This window comes from Erinaceus europaeus, chromosome 11, assembly GCF_950295315.1.
Source record: "Erinaceus europaeus chromosome 11, mEriEur2.1, whole genome shotgun sequence".
Lineage (NCBI taxonomy): Eukaryota > Metazoa > Chordata > Mammalia > Eulipotyphla > Erinaceidae > Erinaceus > Erinaceus europaeus.
Window position 1 is genome coordinate 81,641,478 of NC_080172.1, and position 24,437 is coordinate 81,665,914.

The 24,437-nt window shown below is 36.2% G+C and overlaps 1 protein-coding gene across 5 annotated transcripts in view; it reads right to left on the minus strand.

Annotated features, from left to right (window-relative positions):
• Window positions 1–7,936: 7,936 nt before the first annotated feature.
• PLPPR5 (phospholipid phosphatase related 5) overlaps window positions 7,937–24,437 on the minus strand; it is a 156,629-nt gene continuing 140,128 nt past the window's right edge. For all 5 annotated transcript variants that reach the window (XM_060202133.1, XM_007526964.3, XM_007526961.3 and 2 more), the window contains one exon: window positions 7,937–10,855. In XM_060202133.1, coding sequence (XP_060058116.1) covers window positions 10,823–10,855 — 33 coding nt within the window. In that variant the 3' untranslated portion in view covers window positions 7,937–10,822. The remainder of the gene's footprint in view (window positions 10,856–24,437) is intronic.

The window sequence follows — 24,437 nt, forward strand, 5'->3', positions numbered from 1 at the left end:
TAGCACTACTTCACTGCTTTTGACATTTTCCCCTGCAGGGATTGGGATCTTGAACCCAGGTACTTGTGCATTGTAACATGTGCACTCAACCAAGTGTGCCACCACCCAGCATCCCTACATATAGGATTTCTTCTTTAAGAGAATAGAACAAATGCTACAAAAGTTTATCTGGAACCATAAAATACCTAGAATAACTAAAATGACCTTCAGTGGAGAAAAACAAACAAACAAACAAATTGGAAGCAACAGGCTACCAAATAACAAACTATATTACAAGGCTATTTTAAGCATAACTATTTTGTATTGAAATAAAAATTGACACCCTGACTATTAGAATAGAACTGAGAGCCCAAAAATAAGCCCCTGTAACTATGGACATAGTATTTTTAGCAAGGGGACACAAAATATTAAACAGAGAAAGGAGAGTCTCTTCAACAAATGGTGTTGGGAAAACTGGAGATGAAACATGCAGAAGAATGAAATTGAACCACTTCATTTCACCTTGCACAAAAGCAAACTCTAAATGGATCAAGGATTTGGATGTTAAGCCAGAAACCTTAAAATATTTAGAGGCAAACATTGGCAGAACACTTTTAATCTAAGTTTTACAGGAGTCTTTAATGACTCAAATCTATTCGCAAGGAAAACAAAACCAAAAATAAACCAATGGAACTACATCAAACTGAAAAGTTTCTGCACAGCAAAAGAAACCACCACACAAATAGAAAGACTCCATACAGAAAGGGATACAATCTCTTTATGCCGTAAGTCAGACAAAAACAACCAAAATATATAAAGAGATCACCAAATTCAGCAAAACAAACAAAAACCATCCAAATTGGGGAGATGATATGAAAAAAAAAGTGCTCAAAGTCACTGATTGTCATAGAAATGCAAATAAAAAAATAAGACTGTGAAAATATCATATATCAGGAAGGGCAATGATAAATCTTGTAGAGACTGAGGGGTAAAGAACACTTTACACTGCTCATGGGACTGTAAATTGCTCTGTGGAGAGCATTCTGGAGAACTTCCAGAAGTCTAGAAATGGACTTGTCCTATGACAAGGCAATTCCTACCCTGGAGATACACCCTAAGGAAATAAACACACCAATCCAAATAGATCTGTGTATACTTATGTTCATAGCAGCAACATTTGTAATAGCCCAAACTTGAAAGCAACTTAGGTGTCCAACAACAGATGAGTGGCTAAGAATGTTGTGGTATACTACCCAAAAGGATGATGAAGTCAACTTCTTCACCTCATCTTGGATGGAGCTCGAAGGAATCATTAAGTGAGATAACCCAAAAAGAGAAAGATGAATATGGGATGACCTCACACATGGGCAGAACTTGAGAAACAAGAACAGAAAGGGGAAACAAAAAGTTAAACTTGGATTGGTTTAATGTATTGTACCAAAGCAAAGGATTCTGGAGAAGGAGAATAGGGAGCAGGGTAGAGGAGAGTAGATGCTTTCGGGTCTTGGTACATGATGATGGACCTAATCTGAGGGTGAACGTGTTTTGCAGACACTTATCTTGGTGATATGTGAAAGTGTACTCATTTGCAAACCACTGTACTGTAAACCATTAATTTCCCAATAAAAAATAAAGAAAAAAATAAAGAAATGCAAGCACGTAGCCCCAGGGAAACTCTGGCAGCATAAATAGGCAAAATAGACAAACTTTATTTTTGCCTGATTCAAATGACATTTTCAACCCCCCCTTTTTTTTTTGCTTAATTTCCACCTTTGTGGGCTGATTTCCTCTCTCCATTATGCACTTTTATAAAATGTAACATGGTTTTTATCACTCCTAGACAAAGAATTAGCAAAATTGTCTGCCTAGCTTACTGTCAGTAAATGGAATAACAAATGAACAGCGTCGATTGGCAGACTCTAAAAACTGTGGCATGATTGGTCATGATCATACTGCACATTACTTACATAGTGATTAGTGAAGAGATTGAAACAATGCTTTTTCCTTATGAAATAATTATACTTCAGTAATTAAAACTGGAACTGTTGTTGGGGTGTGGTGTTATTTCATTATGTGTCTTAGTTTAGATTGCTATAGCAGAATATTAGAGAGTGGGCAACTAGAACAATAAAACAGTTATTTCTCACAGTCCAGAAACTGCAGTCCCTAATGATAGTCTCAGCAGATATGTTGTATGATGATCGTTATCTTATTATCTTTTTATAAGGTCACTAACATTATGAGGGAACTACTCTCAGGACCTAGGGATCTCCCAAACTCCCCATTCATCTAACACATTAGGGTTCACATTTCAAGATACGGATTATGAAAGGACACTGATATTCAGTTCATTGCCCACAGTAACAGAAACTTGCAAAATTCAGAACTGCATAAAATAGGTACACACACAATACATAGATATTGAAGAATCCTGATTCAAGGCTTCCTAATATTCGTTATTAGCAATCCTACTGATGCTTACCTGTGTCTGATAGTTGTTAGAACATGCTTGCTTACTGTTTTGGTACTAGGTACATTCCTTTGTTTAAAACCAGAAGGTCTGCTTACTTGTGGGACTATGTGAAAGCTTGGTAGAGCTTAGGGAAGCTTCTCCCATCTTCGGATGGAGTTCTGGAAAGACACCCCACTTGTTAGCCTCTCTCCTTATAGAGATGAGCCAAGAGGGGAAAGTCTCCCAGACTCAGTTTCTCCTTGTTAGTCTCTCAAGCTCACAGAAATCCTACAGGCCTCTCACACTTAGTTCTCCCTGCTAGCAGGTCAAAATGGTTGCCTGCTTTAAGGTTCACTCAAAGTTCATGAAAGTCACTCAAAGTTCACACATCCACTTCACCTTTTGATCACAAAGGAGAACACACTCTATCATACATCCCTAACACCAGACAGTGAAAAGCCCCCAAATCTTATTTTCTTGTTTTCTTTGATGTCCTTAATTTACATCAAGCCTTGTTTTTCTTTCTCTACCTCACCTTACTGGTTTAACCCCTATTTTACTCTCAAATGCCTTTGGATAATTAAAATACCTGCATCAGGAGACTAATTGTTTTGACCTTTATGTATTGCATTAATTATTGTCATACCAGCCCCCTACCATAGGGGCAAGGTGACCTTTAAGAAACTTGTAATTTCTGACATATTTGAAAAATGTTCTTTGTTTAAATCTCTATAAACCCAAACCCACCTTCAAATAAATGAGTATTTGTACCGAAATATTCCCCGATGCCTCCTGTCTGAATCTTTGGGCCCCTTAGAGCCAGAGAGGGAGGGTGGGTGACTTGCCTCCTGGCCGGATCCCCTCCGTGGGAGTTCCAACACTTACTGTAGGACCCTGGGCTATTTTTTGTTACAAACAGAAGCAGAGGTCTGGAAAAGGTCACGATTTAAAGAATAGCTAATGTTCACAGACCATGGAAGGCCACAGGCTTTATCTATGAACTCTGATGACTAGCTTTTCTTGAGTCTAGAGTTGCCCAAGGGTGACCTGAGATTAAACTCAATATATCTTATTCCATCAAAGGAGTGTAACTGATATAGTGACATTCAGACAATGGCATGTGTACTTAAGTTTTAAACACCCTTACCTGTGCTTTGAGAAATGTATCTTGACCTTTATTTATGTGATGTATACCTGTTACACATATCTTAATATCTATCCTGTGATGTATGTGTAATTGAAAAATTACTTTTGATCTTGCCCATTCTTCTTTGATTTTGTGTATGCTCAGTCAATAACTGTGTTGGAGTTCTGATAGCAGTACTTGGTGGAATCTCATTGAGATTTAGCTATTGTCGTCCCTCTAGACTCTCTCTCACTTGACAATAAGTGAATGAGTAAACTTTTAATCTTGGGATGCATTGGATCCCTTGAACCCAGAAGTGGCCCTGAATCAGTGACATATACTTAGACATAGACATACAATCTTTTTGTCTGTTTGCTTTTTTTTTTTTTTTTACCAGAGCACCCTTTGGCTCTGCGTTATGGTGGGAGTGGGTACTAGGTATTCAAATGATCCCTTTCACTCTCTAACATGAAGGTCTGCTGAAATAAATGGTTATCTCCCCTGCCCACAATCAAAGTAACTTAGTCTAAACGAATATTTCAATTATTATCCTTCCTTTTACTAAAAGGAATTCCTTTTTTATTTTCCTTTATTTTGCTTCAGTCTTTCTCTTGCTTTTTTAAATTCTTTTAAAAAATATTTTTCATTATATTTATTTATTTATTAGATAGAGACAGTCAGAAATTGAGAGAGAAGTGGAGGGAGAGAAGGAGAGAGACAGAGAGACCTGCAATACTGCTTCACCACTCACGAAGCTTTCTCCCTACAGGTGGGGACCAGGGGCTCGAACCCTGGTCTTTGTACACTGTAACATGTTTTCTCAAACAGGTGTGCCACCACTCACCCCTTTTAAAATTCTTTTTGCTCTGATGTGTTACATCTTTCTCTGTCTCATTACTGCATGTAAGAGAAGCCCTAGGAAGCCCTAGAAAAGCTTCTGCAAGCTTCTTTCACTTAAGTAGAGAATGGTGATGCTGTAGCCATTCTATTTTCAAAACAGTTTTGGGATTGTATTTGTTAATTTTGGTGGGTGGTAATTTTTACTTGCACACAATTTAATTTGATTTCTATTGTCTTTTGTTGTTTTCACATGCTTATCAAAATAAGTATATTCTCTACAATTTGAGGAACTCAACTCTATCAGCACTACTCCCAACACCCAAACTTAATGCTAATCCTAACACTAACTGCTTGAACAAAACTACTTCTTTCTTTCCTTTCCTTCCTCCCTTTCTTCCTCCTTTCCTTCTTTCCTCCCCTTCTACTTTCTTTTCATTCTTCTTTCTGCTAGGACTTTGCTGGGACTTGGTGCCTGCATGATTGCACTGCCCTGGGCTTGAATTTTTTTTCCCCAGAAAGAGGATTAGAGACAGAGAGGAGCAGGAAAGAGAAAGAGAGCAAGACAGAGAGAGAAAGGAGAGGAGAGAAAGGAGAGACACGACAGCACTACTCTATCACTTGTGAAACATTCGTTCTTTCTTCCAATCTACCTCTTATTTTTATCTCAATTTCTGTCTCTATCAAATAAATTAGCAAATATCTAATATGTTGATGCTTTTCATGTGTTTGTTTTTCCTAGCCCCTATGGGAAGTTTAACTAGCCTGAGGGAAATTCAGACATCATGTAGAGAAAAAAGTTCAGTTATCCTAAGTAAAGACATGATAGCCTATCGTACTACCAGATGACCCCTATATATCTAAGAATATCCAGTCAATATTAGTAAAACTTGGGAGTTGGGTGGTAGCACAGTGGGTTAAGTGCACGTGGTGCCAAGTGCAAGGACCAGCATAAGGATCCCAGTTTGAGCACCTGGCTCCCCACCTGCAGGGGAGCCACTTCACAAGCGGTGAAGCAGGTCTGCAGGTGTCTTTCTCCCCCGCTTTCTGCCTTCCCCTCCTCTCTCCATTTCTCTCTGTCCTGTCCAACAACAATGATATCAATAACAACAACAATAATAACTACAACAGTAAAACAACAAGGGCAACAAAAGGAAATAAATAAAATAAATATTAAAAAAAAGATTAGTCAAACTACTAGCCCAAATATATATCAGGAATAAACCCAGCTCAGAACAGAAAAAGGATAAATTGTTCGACTTGTAAAGAATGATAAATATATATTATTCTAGACATTCTAGAACCTCTCAAAATTCAGCAATAGTCAAGTTGTACCATGTTGTTTATGAAGGAATTAAAAAAAATTAACCCTAGCTGTTTCTATAGTCTATAAAAATGTCTATTGTTTGTTTCTGTTTTTTGCCTCCAGGGTTATTGTGAGTGTTCAGTGCCTGCACTATGAGTCCATTGTTCCTGGAGGCCATCTTTTTTCCATTGTTGTTGGATATGATAGAAAGAAATTGAGAAGGGGAAGACAAAGAGGGGGAGAGAAAGAAAGATACATGCAGACCTGCTTCACCATTTGTGAAGCGATCCTTGAACAGGGATCCTTCCTCAGTCTTTAAGCTTCACACTATGTGCGCTTAACCTGTTTAGCTACTGCCCAGCCCCCTATTGTTTAGTTCTAAGAGTAGGTAGCTGCTTAATTCCAACCTGACTCATGTTAATTTTAAACTCCTTAATGTTGGGCTGCTGATTTAATCTGGAAGGGCAGGAAACATATTTATCATTAGAACTACTGTTTAGTCAGTACACTGCAAAATAACTTGCTTATGAAAATCTCAAAAGATCTACTTGAGTAGCAGTAATGTCTCTAAAAAACTCTTATTAATACTCTAGATGTCTTAATGATTTGGAATGAGTTTTTTTTAGTATTAATGTTTATTTTTTTAATTGATTAAAATTTTTTATATTTATTTATTTTCCCTTTTGTTGCCCTTGTTTTTTTTAATTGTTGTTGTAGTTATTATTATTGTTGTTATTGATGTTGTTGCTAGATAGGACAGAGAGAAATGGAGAGAAGAGGGGAAGACAGAGAAGGGGAGAGAAAGGTAGACACCTGTAGACCTGCTTCACCGCCTGTGAAGCGACTCCCCTGCAGGTGGGGGAGTGGGGGCTTGAACCGGGATCCTTACGCTGGCCCTTGTGCTTTACGCCATGTGCGCTTAACCCACTGCGCTACCGCCAGACACCCAATGTTTATTTTTTAAAGTTAAAAATTTCGGTCTTATTTTAATGAAAAAGATGGAGAGATATAGATAGGTAGATTACAGATTGATAAATAGATGATTGATTGATAGATAGATAGATAGATAGATAGACTGACAGACAGACAGAGATAGATAGGCAGACCTCTACAGCACTGCTCAATTCTGGCATATTGTGGTGTGGAGGACTGAACCTGGAACTTTGAAACTTAAAGCATGAAAATCTTTTTGCATAACCATTATGCTATCTCCCACCAATGTTAATTTTTAAAATACACTTTTTTTCTTGTTGGGAAATCTATCATCTTTATAAGTAAAAGCATTTAGGTATAAAATAAAAATAAATACACATTCATACACGCTGTCATAAAGATGAGAAGACAGTATCTGTCAAGATCATCTTCGTTAAGAGTAATTTTTTGGCCAGGAACTTTTAAATTTTCACCTGACTGACAGATATTTGTGTGCTATGTTTCAGAGTCTAAAGGCCCTTGCAAGTTAGACTATAGATTTAATAATGGCAGCCTATATTTAGCATTTATAGTTTTTTACTTAGTAACAACTAACAAAATTTGATTCAACAGAATTTAGTCAAGATTAATGGAAGTTTAATCAAGATTAAAACAGTTAATTTGCAAAACTTCAACCATGTCCTGTGGCACAGACAGATTAAATACTTGCCATCATCCAAAGTGAAAGGGACAGGAAATAATCATTTTAATACATTTTTTTCCTTCTGAGAAGAAAAGCAGTATCTTTAAAAATCTAGAATAAGTGTTTAGCAGCTATTTTAAATAAATCATAATTCACAAAATTCATCAGAATGTCTAGCCTTGGCAAACTGTGAGATAAATGTTTGAAAGTCATAAATAGAACCACTTGGTCTATGTCCAAGACAACTGTTTAAAGAAAGAAATAAATTAATAATGAGACCCTATAGATAGAAACAAAGCCATCTACATCTATATTCTTTAGCACTCTTTCCTTACTTGAGAGGCAGGTGATATAAAACTATATACCTGCTTCATATTCTGGATAGTTTCCAGGGGGGTAGTGATTTCCAAGTAGACAGATAGATAAAATTCAACATGGTCCAAGGATACAGAGGAACAATTAGTGATCCAAAGTACTGGCCAAATCTGAACTATTGTATCTCATTTCAAACATTTCCAGTGTCTTTGTCAATACATCACACTAACAAACACCTTTTACTTCTCAACCTGAAAGAAAAGATTATTATATGGTAAAACAAACAAACAAAAAAAACAATCAAACTTAATATTTTAATTTCAGTTTTGAAAATTTTATTTGAAAAATACAATACACAGTAGAGAATTATTTCCTCCCCTACTGCTCTTTCACAAAGGAAACTGTATGGTAAATTTAACTGAGATATTTGGCTAGGATAGATCCTGAGAAAAGAGAGGCCCAGTTAAGAATAGAATAAACAAAGTCTGTCAAAGAAGTTTCACCTCTCTTTTAACATAAAAGAGCCTTTTACATAATCTTAGGAATCAGATAAAACATGTGCAGAATTTCTGACATGCAAATAGAGGATATTGAAATTTTCAGGCTGACCAATTAACTTATACTGACCTGGGCCCCAAGTAGAATAAAAAGATGTCTTTATCAGAAAGATATGTGTTTGCTTACTTTACTAAACTATGTATGTATATATTTACAAATTAATATTTTTTTAAGCTTTCCTTTCTTCATTTCCTTCCTTCTCCTTTCTTCTCCTTCCTTTCTTCTCCTTCCTTTTTTCCTTCCTTCCTTCCTTCCTTCCTTCCTTCCTTCCTTCCTTCCTTCCTTCCTTCCTTCCTTTCGTTGTCAGCAACAGCATCATGGTTAAGGTTTTTTTTGCTGGCTTCCCCACCCCACTTCCTTATGCATCTGTATTTTCTTATTCTTCTGAATTTCATTCATGGCAAAAGAATCTATTTCACAATCTTAGCCCATGGCATTTAATATTACAGATGATATTACTCTCATTCTGGATCAAATTTAGGTTTTTGATGAAGTCATAAATCTTGCATTCAGATCAGTTTTAGCAAGGCGCACCATTTACAGATAAGTATCTATCTAAGGCTCCTTGGAAAATGGATGCTAACACTGTTAGAACTAATTTCTCTCTGGAAATCGTGTTGGGAATCCCGCTTCCTAAGGTGTTGTACTCATTCTGCTTCCATTTACACTCTCAGTAAATTACTTCCCCACTCCTGATATGGGATAAGATGTCTTTAAAGAGGGTCAAGGCATTACAAGCTTTTTTATTTTTATCTCTTAAATTTCCAACAATTTAACTGCTCCAGAAGTTTGAAGTTGGTAGAAATACAGGTTTTTCTATTATTACCCTGTTAAAAGTGTTTTCACTTTCACTGTGATGGAAAAGAACCAGTAATATCTATTTTGGGAATAACGGACAGTCTTTGGTTATATTTATTTACTGATTTTGAATGTAAACATTTAAATTTTATTTTCCTTAGTAAGGTCAAAGTTAGAGAGATTTATTGTAACCAGCTAACTGCTGCTCATATAAACCAAAGCTACTCAGGGTAGCTTTAAATATTGTAATGTATGGTTGAAAAGTCTATTAAGTGTTCTTCTCAAAGTGTAGTTCATCTTCCTGAAATCATCATGATTTCATTCCTAAATCCACATGCTCAGTATACAGAAGTTGGGGTTAGGGCATGGGGCTAGGGAGGGTGGTTGACAAGAGGGGCTGCTGATTTCATTTTTGATTTTTACAAAAGATCTAGATTCTTGATATTATTATTTTAAAGTATAATTACAAATAGGTTACTTGGTAGTGCTACCCTTAAAAAGCCTATATTTTAAAAACATGACAATTTTAATGACAGCCTAAATTTTTATAGTCCATTTTGGCACTTCTTTATTGTTGTTTTTAAGCACAGGTAGTTGGACTAGTCTTTACTGACCTCAGAAAGGTCTTGATGCATCATAAATGATCTTTAAAAGAATTATTAGTGTGGGGTAAGAAAACCTGAATTTGTTTTTACTAATTTTAACTAGCTGCAAGAAATTAATTATGCTATCGGTCTTCCTTGGCTTACTTTTTATTATCTTTAAGATTACTTTAAGTCAAATTCTCAGTGCTACCCAAACTCATTGTGAAGACTACTAGATGGATTAAAGGGAAAAAATGTAGATTAGTAAGTACTGTATTTATGTAAAGCAAAATATGTTAACCGCATTTGTTGCAGCTTTATAATTTAAATTATGTTCTCCAGTGTAGATCCTTCCGATCTAAATTGCACGGACGTTTGACTAGTATAAAGCCTAATGGAGACTTTGATCACTCTTGAAATACCATTATTAAGGGAAAATTGTTAGATAACTCAGTCTTGCTGGATTTCATCATTTAGACAGCCCTAAATACTGCCTTTATTCAAAACTATAAATCAACAATTAAACCACAATTGTCAGAAACAGAAAGTCCAAATAAATAATTTTTTAATTATGATACATTACTTATTACAGTAAAAATGGGCATTTTTTCTCCTTCAAAAGCAGAAGCACCAGTCTTAGAATGTATAGTATGAATGGTGTCTTTAAGTGAAATATAGCTTAATATTAAATGCAAACATTATTTTAGTACAGAAAATACTTCCTAAAAGTAAAACCACACATTGAAATGTTAGAATGAAAATAATATCATGCTGAATAATAAAATAAAAACCCCCATGACTTTCCAGATCCACTTCAAATAAAATAAGGTACACTGCTGAGTAAGATATTAAAAAAAAATTAAAAGTTTATCTGACTCAAAATGGAGAGATTTCATACACAAATATGACCCCTATAGAAGTTTCTTTTCAAATAGTTTAGTGATTCTCTGGGAAATGTAAATGAAGGGTTTAAGAATTAATTTGCTCACCCAGTCATCCTAGTTTTATTGAACACCTACTTTGTGCGAAGTTTTGTTGTAGATGTTTGGGATGTACAGAGAAAAAAAGACACAGTCCTGCCCTTGAGGAGCTCACAGTCTAGTTGGGGGAAACAGATAGACTGACACTGATTTTAAAATCATAAAAAATCATTAGACAACTTTATAAATGTTTGTAGTCAAACTTTGGGTGTTACGAATGGATGGTGAAAAGGGACGATGTCCAGTGCAGTGAAAATCCATCTGTTTCAATATCATGTGACTTCTGCAAAGGCGGTGATGTGGTTCTGCAGAAAGGAAAATAAAAATAAAGTCAGAGTCTTGGGAAAACTGGCTTTATAAAATACTTTCTTTTCTTTCTTTCTTTTTCTTTTTTTTTTTTTTTTACAAATAATCATTAGCCTAATATAAAAATGATATAAAAATGTGGACTGTATGTGCTTAAGTTGCAAAAAATGTAACTTATTAAACTGTATTCTATTCATTGTTACATAAATTTAAATGTCAATTATGTATTTCAGTCATTATTTTTAATTTGCCAAATTAAAATATTATACCTACTTTACTCAAAATTAACCCCAAAATCTGAAGAGCTAAAAAACAGCAATGCCAGACATGTTAATATTCTGTTCAGTGTTAATGGAATTTTAATGCTGTATGTTGGAGCTTCAGATTAATTGCTCCCTGTGAGACAGATGGCACTGAATGAGGTTGTGAGATGCTCAGCCTGAAATGGCATTTGCTACTTGACAAAGATCCACTTAAGCACTCATTTCTGATGCACAAATCCAGACTCCAGACGACAATCTCTGTTGTTTACCTTAACCATAGAATCCTATACAGTGCTTTAAAACTTTTATTTTAGCACCAGAATTGTGTACAAATAAATCCTGTGGAATGACTAGTATTTAAATAAATTTAAACATGCAACAGGTCATAGCATGACTGCATATGGGAGGGGGAGAGAGAGAAACAAGATCTGACATAGGTGCTAGTCACAACTAATAAATAGCAGCATTACATGTGTTTTAGCATCACCTCATCTCTTCAAAATGTTACTGTATTGAACTTATTTGTTTACCCATTTATTGACTGTGGTGTCTGGTAGTGAACCTAGAACTCTCATCTGTGTGGTGTCACAATTCAGTGGCCTCTCCAGCCATTTTTAAAAAAATTACCTTTAATTACTAAAAATCCATTCCTATTCCTTATTTATCTACTTATTTTAGGATAAAAACAGAGAAACTGAGAGGGAAGGTGGTGGTAGAGAAGGGCCAAGAGGAACAACTGTAGCAATGCTTTACTGTTAGGAAACTTTCCTCTTGCAAGTGAGGACTGGGGGCTTGAACCCAAGATCTTGAGCACTGTAATGTGTGCACTGAACCAGGTGTGCCACCACCTGGCCCCAGCCAATTTTTATCTTCACTCCTTAGGGAGGGAGAAAGGAGTGGGAAGGGGACATGAAAGAGATGAGAGGAAAAGAGATACTACAGCACTGTTCTTTCACTCATGGAGTCCCCCCATTGCCTTCCATGGGGTGCTTGAGCTAGATCCCAGCACCTTATGTTTGCATTCTGCTGGATAAGCTCTCTCTCCAGACCCTGAATTGATATTGACTGACTGACTGCCACCAGTGTTACTGCCAGAGTTCCATGTCTATAGAATTCCACCACTCAGAGAACTTTTTTCCCTAGAGAGAAGGAAAGAGACAGAGAGGGAGAGCAGAGATGCCACAGCACCACGTCACTGCTTATGAGGCTTCCTTGTTCAGGCACTCCCATGTGGTGGCTGAGTCCTTGTGTAATAAATTGTGCACTATACCACATGAGCCATCTTTTAGCACCCTCTGTATTGAGCCTTTATAAGTCAAAAACATCACAAATAGAAATATATAAAGAATGCAAGCCATATGACTTCTTGCAAGTACATGTAATGCTTTTCAATTTAACTTGAAATGCTTTAGGCTAGTTAAAGAGTGTTTAATATATGTGTGAAAAACTGTAATTCATTTTCAATGAATTTAGGCATATTTTTTGAAAAGCTATTTAAATGTATTAAAACAAAAAAATTTTTATCAGGGGAGTTCTTTCCTCCTGTCTTCCCCTCCTCTCTCCATTTCTCTCTGTCCTATCTAACAACAAACAACATCAACAAGTTGCAGGCATAACTGTGATGCCATCCTGACTTCCCTGGGCAGAAAATCTCATCAAATGTGTCCTAAAATCTTACCTCTCCTTACCTACCACATTATGAAAAGATATGAAACAGGCTGAGGGTATGGATAGACCTGCCAATGCCCATGTCCAGTAGATTATCAGTTACAAAAATCAGAACTACTTTCTGTACCCCAAAAAGAATTTTGGTCTATACTCCCAGAGGGATAAAGAACAGGAAACCTTCCTATAAAGGGGATGGGACACAGAACTCTGGTGTGGGACCCATATGGAATTATACTCCTATTATCTTACAACCTTGTAAATCATTATTAAATCACTAATAAATTTTTAAAAATCTTCAAGCTTATCAATGACATCATTGCATGTTATTTAAGGCTTTATTTTTCTGTGCTTAACCTACTTATACCCCGTGAAAAACAATACTAGTAGTGCACATCAGCAGTAAGCACAGAATGGTGAATTTTTCCCTAACTCCTAATGATCCTAATGAAACTTTCTTTTTTAGTTCTTCCATTAAAAATTCATGATAATATTAAAAAAATAGAATAGGAGAGCTATAATGGGAGGGGATGGTACATGGAGTTCTGGTGGTGGAAATTGTGTTGAACTGTACCCCTCTTATCCTATGGTCTTGTCAGTGTTTCCATTTTATAAATAAAAATTTAAAAAATAAAATAAAATAAAATCCACATGGGCATATAAAAAATCATGATAAAAATATTAGGCGACTGAATAGTTCATCTGTAAATGTTCTCAGCTTTTCCTTTCAAAAAAGTGCATGATTTTAGGACAAAAAAGGCTTGTCAGGTCATAGAATTCAGTGTGATTACATAAAAACTATAAGAATTGTGGAAACAGTACATCACAGCTTTATTTTCAGTGACCTTGTGGAGAGTTAAAATCTGTAAACTGAGAAAATACAACAGGATACACAGTTTTTCAGTACAAAAATGATAAGAATGTCAACTTTCAGTACAAGGCCAAGCACAAAGTAATAAAAACAAAGACGTTCAACTATAAATCGAAGATTAATCAGTCAGTGGCAACTAGGAGTTAGTGAAGAAGTGACAGCAAGAAGGGAAGGAGACTTAAAATTTTTCTAAAAGGGAGAAAATGGATGGTGTCATGATGACCATTGGCCTATGCCTGTGTTCTCTTGACCTAGATAAGGAAATCTCCACACAGCTCAATAAATCTGCTGACGACTTATCCTATGTGATGGGGACAATAATTGCTTTGGGTGTTAGAACTTAAGTTTTCTTTCTTTCTCCTTCTTTTCCTCCTTTCCTCCCTCCCTTTCCTCCTTCCTTCCAATAGGGTTATCACGGGGGGGGGGGGGGGGAGTGTGTGTGTGGGGGGGGCTAAATGAGTCTACTGTTCCTGGTTCCTGGTGACTGTTTTTTACCCTTCACTCTATAAAGTGATAGGCAGAAAGGGAGAGAGAGAGAGAGAGAGAGAGAGAGAGAGAGAGAGACCAAGTAGAGACACTGCAGCACTGCTCTACCACTTGTAAAGTCTAAAGTCCCCCCACCCCCATCCTGGTATTCCTTGGACATGGTAATGTGTGTCCTCTACTAGGCCAGCTACCTGCAGGCCCTCCAAACTGAAATATTCAGACTTTAATGAAGACAGGATATCCGAAACAAATCACTGATAACCAATAGCAAACAGGGCAGATATGGAGGAGAAAAAACCCAAGTGACAAATTGAAGCTGGACAGTGACAAAGAATATAGGGCGGCTATATAAATTTTTAAATAAACCTGGTCACATTGAGGAGGAAAGTGAATGTTAATTACATAGACAACAAGCTTAAGTCAAGATTGTCTTACAGAGTGACATAATGTCACCACAGGAATAACACATAGGAGGAGGTGGTGTAGTGAGTAGGACACTGAACTTGGAAGCATAAGGCCTTCTGTTGGATCTCCAGCATCCTGTGTGCTAGAATGATTTTCTGGTGTTATCTATTATCTATATATCTTAAACAAATAGAAACTTTAAAGAAAATGATAAACTGAGGCTGGGGAAATGGCACACTGGCAGTGCATAGACATACAGGTGGGAGGTCATGAGTTTGATTCCTGGCTCTGAGTATGCTCGAGTGATGCTCAGTCCTTTTTTTTCTCTCTGATTAATAAATAAATAAAACATTTAAAAAAAGAAGTTAGGCATTAAACATATTAAACATCAAGCATAAGAAAGTGAGGTCTAGTAAATACTCAACTTAATCTTGGCATCAAAAAAGTCTCTTTTTGGTGGCCAGTAGACTGGTATTTTACTGACCGTAAATTCTAAACAATATTATCATTTTCTTTATGCCCAGGCTTTGCCCTGTCAAACTACCATGGTAACAGTTTCCAGCCTGACCATATTTTTGACCCCTGGGGTTCTGTGGTAGTATTTTTTTTTATTTTTTTTACCTTGATTAGTACTCTTAGTTTTATAACACACTAAGTTTATGAAAACATCTTAGATGATTTTGCCTCTTTGACTAAAATTAGAAGAATCCTGCTCTGGTGGTCATTAGCAGAGAAATAGATGAAAGAAAAAGTCTGACAAGGACTGTATGGAAGAGGATATATAGGGAAAATTTAATAATAGGTTCTGAGTACATGAGAAGAGTGTACAGGGGCATAGGGGCCATGTGTTCATTAGCCTCACCACCTAAGAATAAATGAAGCCACGCCACGAAGTGAAGGAGATGGATTAGTTATCGCAGTAAGCTTTAGAAAATAAGATTAACTCTCTTCTAGCATTGGGGAATTTTCCCTAAAGGAATTTAGAAAAAGAACAAATCAATTACTTCAGAGCCTTGCCATTTGTAAGACTTTAACATTTATAAAAATTACATTAGCAAGATATGTAAATGCATAATTTGAATATACATATGCCATGATTCCAGTGGAGGAAATTATGATAGACTCAGTTGCCCATCAGCATTTTTCTCAAAATTGAAAATCCAGGATTGCATTTAGCATTTTCTGATCATCTGTCTTCAGGAATGAATACTCTATGGAGCAAACTATGGGAGAAGGGGTTTCTTCTTACACTCTGGCTCAATTCTTAATATTCAGTTTTACCTTGCACTTGTAGGTGACAGTGAAGCACACAGTAGGCAAACCAAACTCATGCACGGAAGTTCTGAAGTCAGTCACAAAAAGAAAAGGGTCATATAATCATCAGCACAAATGCTGCTAGATTCCATAACCACACATTCGGAAGCCTTTAGTGGAGACAGAAACACTTGAGCCCAAGGAGCAGAGGTTTATCATATGCTACACTCACACAGCAAACCAACAAGCAACATACTGAAACTGGTCCTTGAGTGCGTGGTTCCATGGAAAATAAGTACTGTATCAGAGAAGTCTGGGATTCTTAAATTTGATAAATTATAAAGTGTATTTGCTCTTTTTTGAAGTTTCAAATTCCAATAACCTCAACTTCACTATTCATTTGTGATGTCCATTTGCAAAAATTATACTCAGTAATTTTTAGTAGGTTACCTAAAGTGAAATTGTCATTTACAACAATGTGGTCATGACTTGCAAGCTGAAGAAATCTACCATTGTTCATTTCTCTTTTAAGAAAAGGGGAAATGTAAAAAGAGCACTGCAAATAGGAAGACAAAAAGGCATTACTAATCAAGTCTCTTTGAGGAAAGCTTAATTACTAATACTAAGTGGGGAAAAAAAAGAGAAAAATTGTATTTAAAAGAGAAATACCAACAGTCTAGGATCTAGCTTCCTTTTGGTTGGAATGGAAACCTGCACAGAAGGACACATTTTCCCCCTGTATTTGCTTTAGCTTTGCCGCCCAATTTCAGTATCAGTGCGCGTTAGCGCACATACGTTTATTGCCTTAATTGGAGGTGTTCACAGTGGCTTATTCTCACTATCCAGCTGAAGAGCCTTGCAAGACAGTCTTTGAAGGAACTTCCCTGTAAATTTTCTTCTTGAACATTTTCAGTAAATTGGATTCTGTACTCCTGAAATATGTGCAATGCAGACTATGTAAACATTTACTCACTTGATAAAAATACTAGTTTATTTTAAGTTCTACAATGTTAAATAGTTAAAGCAAAAGCTGAGGTTAACTATCATTCCAGTTTCTCTCTTTCAAGTTGATTACAGGTAACATTTCTGTTTTCATAGAAAGTTTCAGCAGTCTACCAGGACTCCCAGTAGCTACCCCCCTCCCTTGTTTTTCTCTTCCTCTTTTTCTTCTCCTCCTTCTCTTTCTTATTTTTTATTGGATAGGGCAGAGAGAAATTGACGGGGGTGACAACACAACACCAAAGCTTTTTCTAGTGTAGTAGGGGCAGGATTTGAACTTGGATTGCGCACATGTCAATACAGGCATCCTCCCATGTGAACTTTTTGCAGGACCATTTTTTTTTTTAGTTGGGGCCTCATATTTATGTGATTTCACGGCCAACACTGCTTTTTTCCACTCAGAGAGAGAGAAAAGGAGAGCCACCATAGCACTATCACTTCCTCCTGTGTCATAGTACCTTCCATGTGATGTTCTTGAAAGCTGTGCTGAGCACACAGTAAGGTAAGCACCCTATCTGTGGAGCTCTTTCTTTGACCTTACATTATCTTTAGTTCAAATGTTGTGTCTTCAGCTCTAATAATAAATTAATAATTATAAAATTAATAAAATAAGAAAATAAAAATTAGATAAGGAAGCTTTGTGGTATAGTTGACTGTGTGCTGAAGTAGTGTGAAAGTCAAATGTGAATATGGGCTATGAAAAAAAAATTTTTTCTTTAGCCACCAAATTGCAGATGCTACCATGATCCAACCTGACTTTTCTGGGCAGATGGCCTCACCAGTGTGTCCCCATCTCCCCAGAACCCTACCTCATAAAGAAAACATAGAAACAGGCTGGGGGTATGGATTGAACTGTCAATGCTCAGGTCCAACAGACAAGCAATTAGAGAAGCCAGACCTCCCAACTCCTGCACCCTGTAGAGATCTTTGGTTCATATTCCCAGAGGGTTAGAGAATAGGGAAGCTTCCAATAAAGGGGACGGGATATGGAACTCTGGTGGTGGGCACTGTAAGGAATTGTATCTTTCTTATCCCACAATCTTGTCAATCATTATTAAATCACTAATAAAAAGTTAAAAAATAAAAGACTCATAGGGCCAGAAAAAAAAACAACTCCCATTCTATCTCCCTCTCCCCTCTCTATTCTGGCTGTTGCTATCCAATAGATAATTAAAGATAGTAAAAAATCATTAAAAATAAAATAAAATTTAAAATGAATAAAATATAAAGAAATACCCATTTTCACAAGCAGTTTAATGATAGGGGCACTCAGCTTTTTTTCCTCTGTGAAATGAAGATACTACCACCCATTTGAATTGATCATTAGGATTAAATAAGATTACATAAACCTTTTTCTCTACTCAAAAACATCACTGTAGTTGTCTCTAAAAACCACAGTAGAGCCCAGGAGATAGCCAAAGGTACCAAATTGCATGCCCAGGAATCCAGAGGCCAAACATTTCACCACTGATACTGCCACATAGTGATCTGGTTCTGTTTTTCTCTCCCTCTCCTCTCAGTTTGTCTTTGAATAGAGATAAATACACCCTTTGGGGGGGGCACAATACTGTGGATTAATATTTCCTCAAAAAAGTGATAATGAAACTAGAAAGAAAAAAAGCCACAGAAACAAGAAAATATGAAAAGAAAAACAAAAAAATCAGTATTTAAAACAGAATAGTGGGGCCAGGTGGTGGTGCCCCTGGTTGAGTGCCCAAGTTACACTTTACAAGGACTCAGGCTCGAGTCCCTGGTCCCCACCTGCAGGAGGAAAGCTTTGCAAGAGGTGAAGCAGTACTGTAGGTTTCTCTCTGTCTCTCTTCCTCTTTATATCCCCCGTCCCTCTTGATTTCTGTCTCTCTCCAATAGATAAATAAAGATAATAAAGTAAAAATTAGAAAAACAGAGTTGTTAGGCATTTCATAATTCTACAATTCCAATATCCAAGCATTAAAGCCCAAGTGTTTCTTTTAAGATTGGCGCAAATTAATTTGGTAACAAATCGAACTCTTAATTGCAGGGAGGAAATCCACATTCTGGTTGTGCTACAGAAACATCCAACCTTGATTCTGAAGTGGTTTCAAGGTTCTGTTGTGTAACAGAAGACCATATCCTTTCCCTAAAATGTTAGATATTTTTCGTCCTGAAAAAAACACGTAAGAGGAAAGCTGTAGATTTAAGGTCCTAAAATTGAGTCAATCCATTAAATGATGCTATAAGACACAGTCTACATTTGATTGGGGGCAAATGTCCTCTGAGATGAACATTTTGGGCAGGAAAAGAAATGAAGAAAAATGGCACACAGACTACATGTTCTAAGATTCTGTCATGTTATTTTCCTTCTGAGTGTGCAGTAGGTAAGCTTTTTTATGAAAGACAGAATTAATGTATGATTTAAGAAGAAATTACTAGAGGACTTCAAACTTGAGGATGTAAATTTAAGAAGAAATTACTACAGGATTTCAAACTTGAGGGTGTAAAACTGATGCATGTTCTTTAAGAAACTGGAGATACAGAGAAATACAAACTAAAATGCAATAGAACAAGAGTTCTCTTGAGAAAGAAAACTTTTGTGTTACTGATATTTCTCTATTATGGTTCTGTTTCTGTCTAGATTTTTAAGTTAGCACACAGTTTTGTTTCCATTCAGGAGTTTCCTTTTTGTGCTACTTGGAGAAAGCATCTAGTAGTTACTTTCTGGCAAAATCTTTTCTCCCTAGAGAAATGAGAAATCTCTAAGTGGCTTTTTTGTTGATCAGCTAATTAAATCAGAGGCAGGCACAGCTTTTACTGGAGCATTAGCTACCAATCTTATGATGTATGTCCCAGTCCTGAGGAGCCAAGGAAGCTTAAGACTTTCCACACTGAATTTTTAAAGCATTGATTCTCAATCTTAGTTGCATGTTGGAATCACCAGGGAACTTGAAAAAACATCCTGATGTAACCCCAGAGACTTGGATTTAATTGGTCTGAGGTGTGGCCTGGTCAACAGGAGTTCTAAAGACTCTCCAGGTGATTCTATTGTGCACCCAATATTGAAAACCACTGTATCAGAACTTCTGTAGGCCCAGCTGGATCCAGGCCAGTTGCTGGCTCTGTCTCCAAATCACTGAGGGAACTGATAATACGACAGATCTCCAGGCTCAAGCCCAGGCCTACTGGCTTAGAATCTCTGAGCATGCATCCCAGAAATTTGCTTTTTTCAAGGGCTACATAAGGCAAGTTCTCTTGCTTTTTTTTCCCTTTATTTTCTATTTTTACAAATTCTTCTTCATAGTAATCTGAGGACCACTGCCTGAAGGTGTATATGAGTGATTAGTTAGTGGTATTAGCTAATATCTATGTTAGATAGTTAAAATCAGCTATTTAAAATTTTATTATTTGGGGCTGGAAAAGTAGTTCATTTGGATAGTGTGCTGCTTTGTTATGTCCAGAACCCAGGTTCGAGCCTGGCCTCCACCACACTGAATAAAGTTTTGGTGCTTTGTATCTCGCTCTCTTTCCCTCTATCTTTCTCTCAGTTCCTCTGCCTTCTCCAAAGAAAAATAAACAAATTAAATGTCATTATTTCTTTGGTCAAAGGATTACTGCCTGAAAATAGTAATCTATTTTTAGTATAATACAGAATATAACATATCAATTTAGTTAATATTATATCATTACTAATTATTATATTGTATAAATAATTAAAACTCATCACATGGCATATGTAATGTAATCAATATTAATATTTCTATATCAATATGATGGTATTAATGATAAATTATTAATCTGTAATACAATTAATAATATATAATAATGTAATATATGTACTATATTGGATAAAGATAAAGAAAAATCATAAGGGAAAGGCAGATAGAAAGGGAAGAGAAAGAGAGACACCTGCAGCACTGCTCCACCGCTTGTGAAGCCTCCCCCCACAGGTGGGGACTCTGGACTTGAACTCAGGTTCTTGTGCATTGTAACATGTGAGTTCCACCATGTGTACCACTGCCTAGTCACTAGTAGCTCTGTTGAATATAGAGTTTTCTTCAATGTGACTCTAAAAAAAAAAGATTAAACATTTATGTCAAAAACATCTAGGAACAACTATACATTATATTATTTATTTAGAGCTTTGCAGTGCATGACGTTGTTAAAAAAATATTTACCAAAGACTTGTGTTTCACTTTGACTCAGTGTTTCCTAACATATGGACAAAAGACTTCATATCAGTCTACTAAAACTAATATGTTTATGGTACTAAGTGTATGTGGTTCTTTCTATCCTCTCCAAATTTTCATAACTTCCCTACCTCTAATGACCTTCCTTTCCACTAAACTTTTAGACTAAATTTACAGATGTATAACCACTTCAGAAACGTAATATACCACTTTATCTCCTTCCTGTCCTCTCTCCCTCACACTATGAAATTTCTCTGACTACTATGGAAAATTCCTGACTGCTGACTAGTTCATCTGCTCCAATAAATCCTGCTCCTTCGCAGTTCAATTACTTTTACACTAATTCTGGACTCAGTTGACATATTCAAGTTTCCTGTCCCTGCATTTTTAAGATCTTCTATTGGTAAAATTCTTCTCTCTTCTTACTTGGCTAAGAGTTCAGAAAATCTCCTTTTGAGTTCCAAGCACTGCCTCCTAATATAAGGAGGTCCCATGGATGTGCTTGCTCCTTGAGCTTCGCTATCATCACACAGTTCTGTATTTGCTTATACAATTCTCTCTCTCCCCTAGGCTTCAAGTTCTACAGTCCTAGAAATTGTACCATAGTATTTTTTGACATATCTATTAATTATTTATTTTATATGAGGTAGTTTCATATGAGAGGGACAATGAACTGGAGCAAGATTCTAGTACCTCTAGCACCAGGCACTAAATTAGGACTCACAGGCAGGCAGATTCTGTGATCCACTAGTTTTAGTCACACCTTAGCATTTTTTTTTAAATTAAAACTTGTTGCATGTTTTATATACTACAAATATGATTAAAATAAATTTTTGTAGACAACAAAGGGTGATATAGTATTCATACTTATTTGATAGCAGTATTTTAACTCTTTAAATGCTGGCCTCTTATCTATTGAATTTCTCTTTAACTTTCAAATGCTCTAGATTTGATAGATGAAAAGCCTAATGGTATTTGATGGCGAATAATCAGAGGGATGTGGGTAATGGATAAAATGTATGATAAATTCTTGTTTAATTAGAGGCTGATGAAAACTCTTCATTAAGACAAAGTGCCTATTTTCAGAAAGTTGCACAAATCAATTAAAAAAACAACAACAATAACTGGAGGAGTCACATTAAAATTACTTTAAAATCATTAACAGTACTAAGGGTCAGGCTAGACCATAGCTCATTGTGCAGGGAATGTGCCTTAAGTGTGGAGCAGGCCTGGACTCTGGTAACACACGGGAGGTGGTGTAGAATCTGAAGCTTGGGTGATATTGTGTCTTGTGTCTCTCCCTCACTCTGTCTTTGTCTCTCTACCTGAATGAAAAAAATTGTCTAGGAGCTGTGAAATCATATATGTGTTGACTCCCCAATTTGGAAAAACACACATACACACTGATAAAGGTAATGAGCACTGACAAAGACACTTAGAAATTTTTGTAAAGGAAAATGTGTATTTGCACGAAGCATAGAAATCTCATTCCTAGTTATTGGGGGGGGGGCGGTTTGGGAGATAGCTCCATGGCAGAGTACAGAGTTTGTGAGCGTGAGGCTCCAGACTTGATTAAATTAAAAAAAAAACAAAACTACCATATATCCATGTCAAAATTTTATTCAGCAATGAAAAAAAAAAGAAGAAGAAGAAGAAAGATCCAGTTTCTGATGCAGGTAATAAAGTGAATGAATCTCAGATGCATTATGCTAACTGGAAGACATTACACTTAACAGACAATATATAGGGTCAGGGAGATAGTTTATGATTGAAATTCCCTCCATAACCAAAGAAAGGTACATCTTCAGATAACTTGAAGATTGCATTTAAATGTTACACTTAGTATGAAAATTGTATTTACTGATCTTTAACCATATGTATAATTGGCTGTTATGCAAGCTAACACAGTTACATAAAATAACATTCAGATCTCACTCCTGGGTGGAACATAAGAAGCAAAAACCGTGAAAAAAACATAGCGTAAAACCTGGACTGGGCATGGTGTATTACACCATAGCAAAAGACTCTGGAGAAGGAAAAAAAAGAATGGGATAGAGGGGCTCGTGAGTTCCTGGTGTACTATGGTGGGAAAGGACCTCAGTTTGGGGAGAGAATGTCTTGTAGATACCTATTATGAGAGATACGAGTTTGTACCCACCATGCCAACAATCATACAGTAAATCATTAACTCCCTAATAAATGGGGAACAAAGAAAAAATCATCCAGGGAGACCCTCCTGTATACATAAAATCACAGGCATTCTTTCAGGGTCTTTGGGCTATTTTATCACAATATTCCAGTGGTTACTATGGTAGGGGATGGGCATTTGTATTTCATTTTGGGTTTTGTCTACCCACATTTTCAAAATTCCAACAATATGCATACTCTACCTGCTTTTCCTTTTAAAATTTCTTTATTGGAGGATTAATGGTGTACAGTGAACAGTAAAATACAATAGTTCGTACATGCATAACATCCTCCAGTTTTCCACATAACAATTCAACCCCCACTAGGCCCTCCTCTGCCATCATATTCTAAGACCTGAACCCCCCACTCCCCCTATCCCAGAGTCTTTTACTTTGGTGCAATACACCAACTATAGTCCAAGTTTTGCTTAGCATTTTCCCTTCTGATTTTGTTTTTCAACTTCTGCCTATGAGTGAGATCATCCCATACTCATCCTTCTGTTTCTGACTTATCTCATTTAACATGATTCCTTCAAGCTCTACCTGTTTTTTCTTTAACAGAAAGAGCAAGCAATAAACACTTGGCTTCATAAGACTGTGAATGGGGCAATTATTTATTCTCTTTGTTTTAGTCAGATAACATTTTACATTTCTTATAAAAAAATATTTTTAGTGTTTGGAAATCCTGATTTAGAACCTCTCAATGATGTCTCTGGAATGGCCCATCATCTGAGAACAAATATCACAAAAGAGAGGAATGAATTGGTTTGAGCAGTTTCCAATGTATACGTAATTATTTGTGTATGAAAAATTATTTTTAAATCCATCATTGTTTTATTCTCTCCTTCTGACTGTAGGAGTCATATAATTTAAAAATATAATCACCAATAATTTATTCACAAAAATGCGATGAGAAATCCAAGTTATATTTAAAAGTAATTTACTAAAAGAATACTTTTACAAAAAAACCTATTGGATAAAGGGTACAAACCTGGCTTTTATTCTTTGTGTCCTATATTGTGATGTTTAAATAGTATGGAGAAATAAATACTGAGGATATGGAAGTACAAGTAGGAAATATAACATACAGAAAATAAATAATATTGTGCTAGGAATAATAATTAGTTTCATAACCTTAAAATGTTAATCTAGAATCTTTGAGATTCCATTTCCAAATGACTTTTCAAAAGTAAAAGTAAATTAAAAAATATTTATTTGGAGAGAGAGAGAGAGAGAGAGAGAGAGAAAAGAGACAGACAGAGACACTGAGACCAGAGCACTGCTCACCT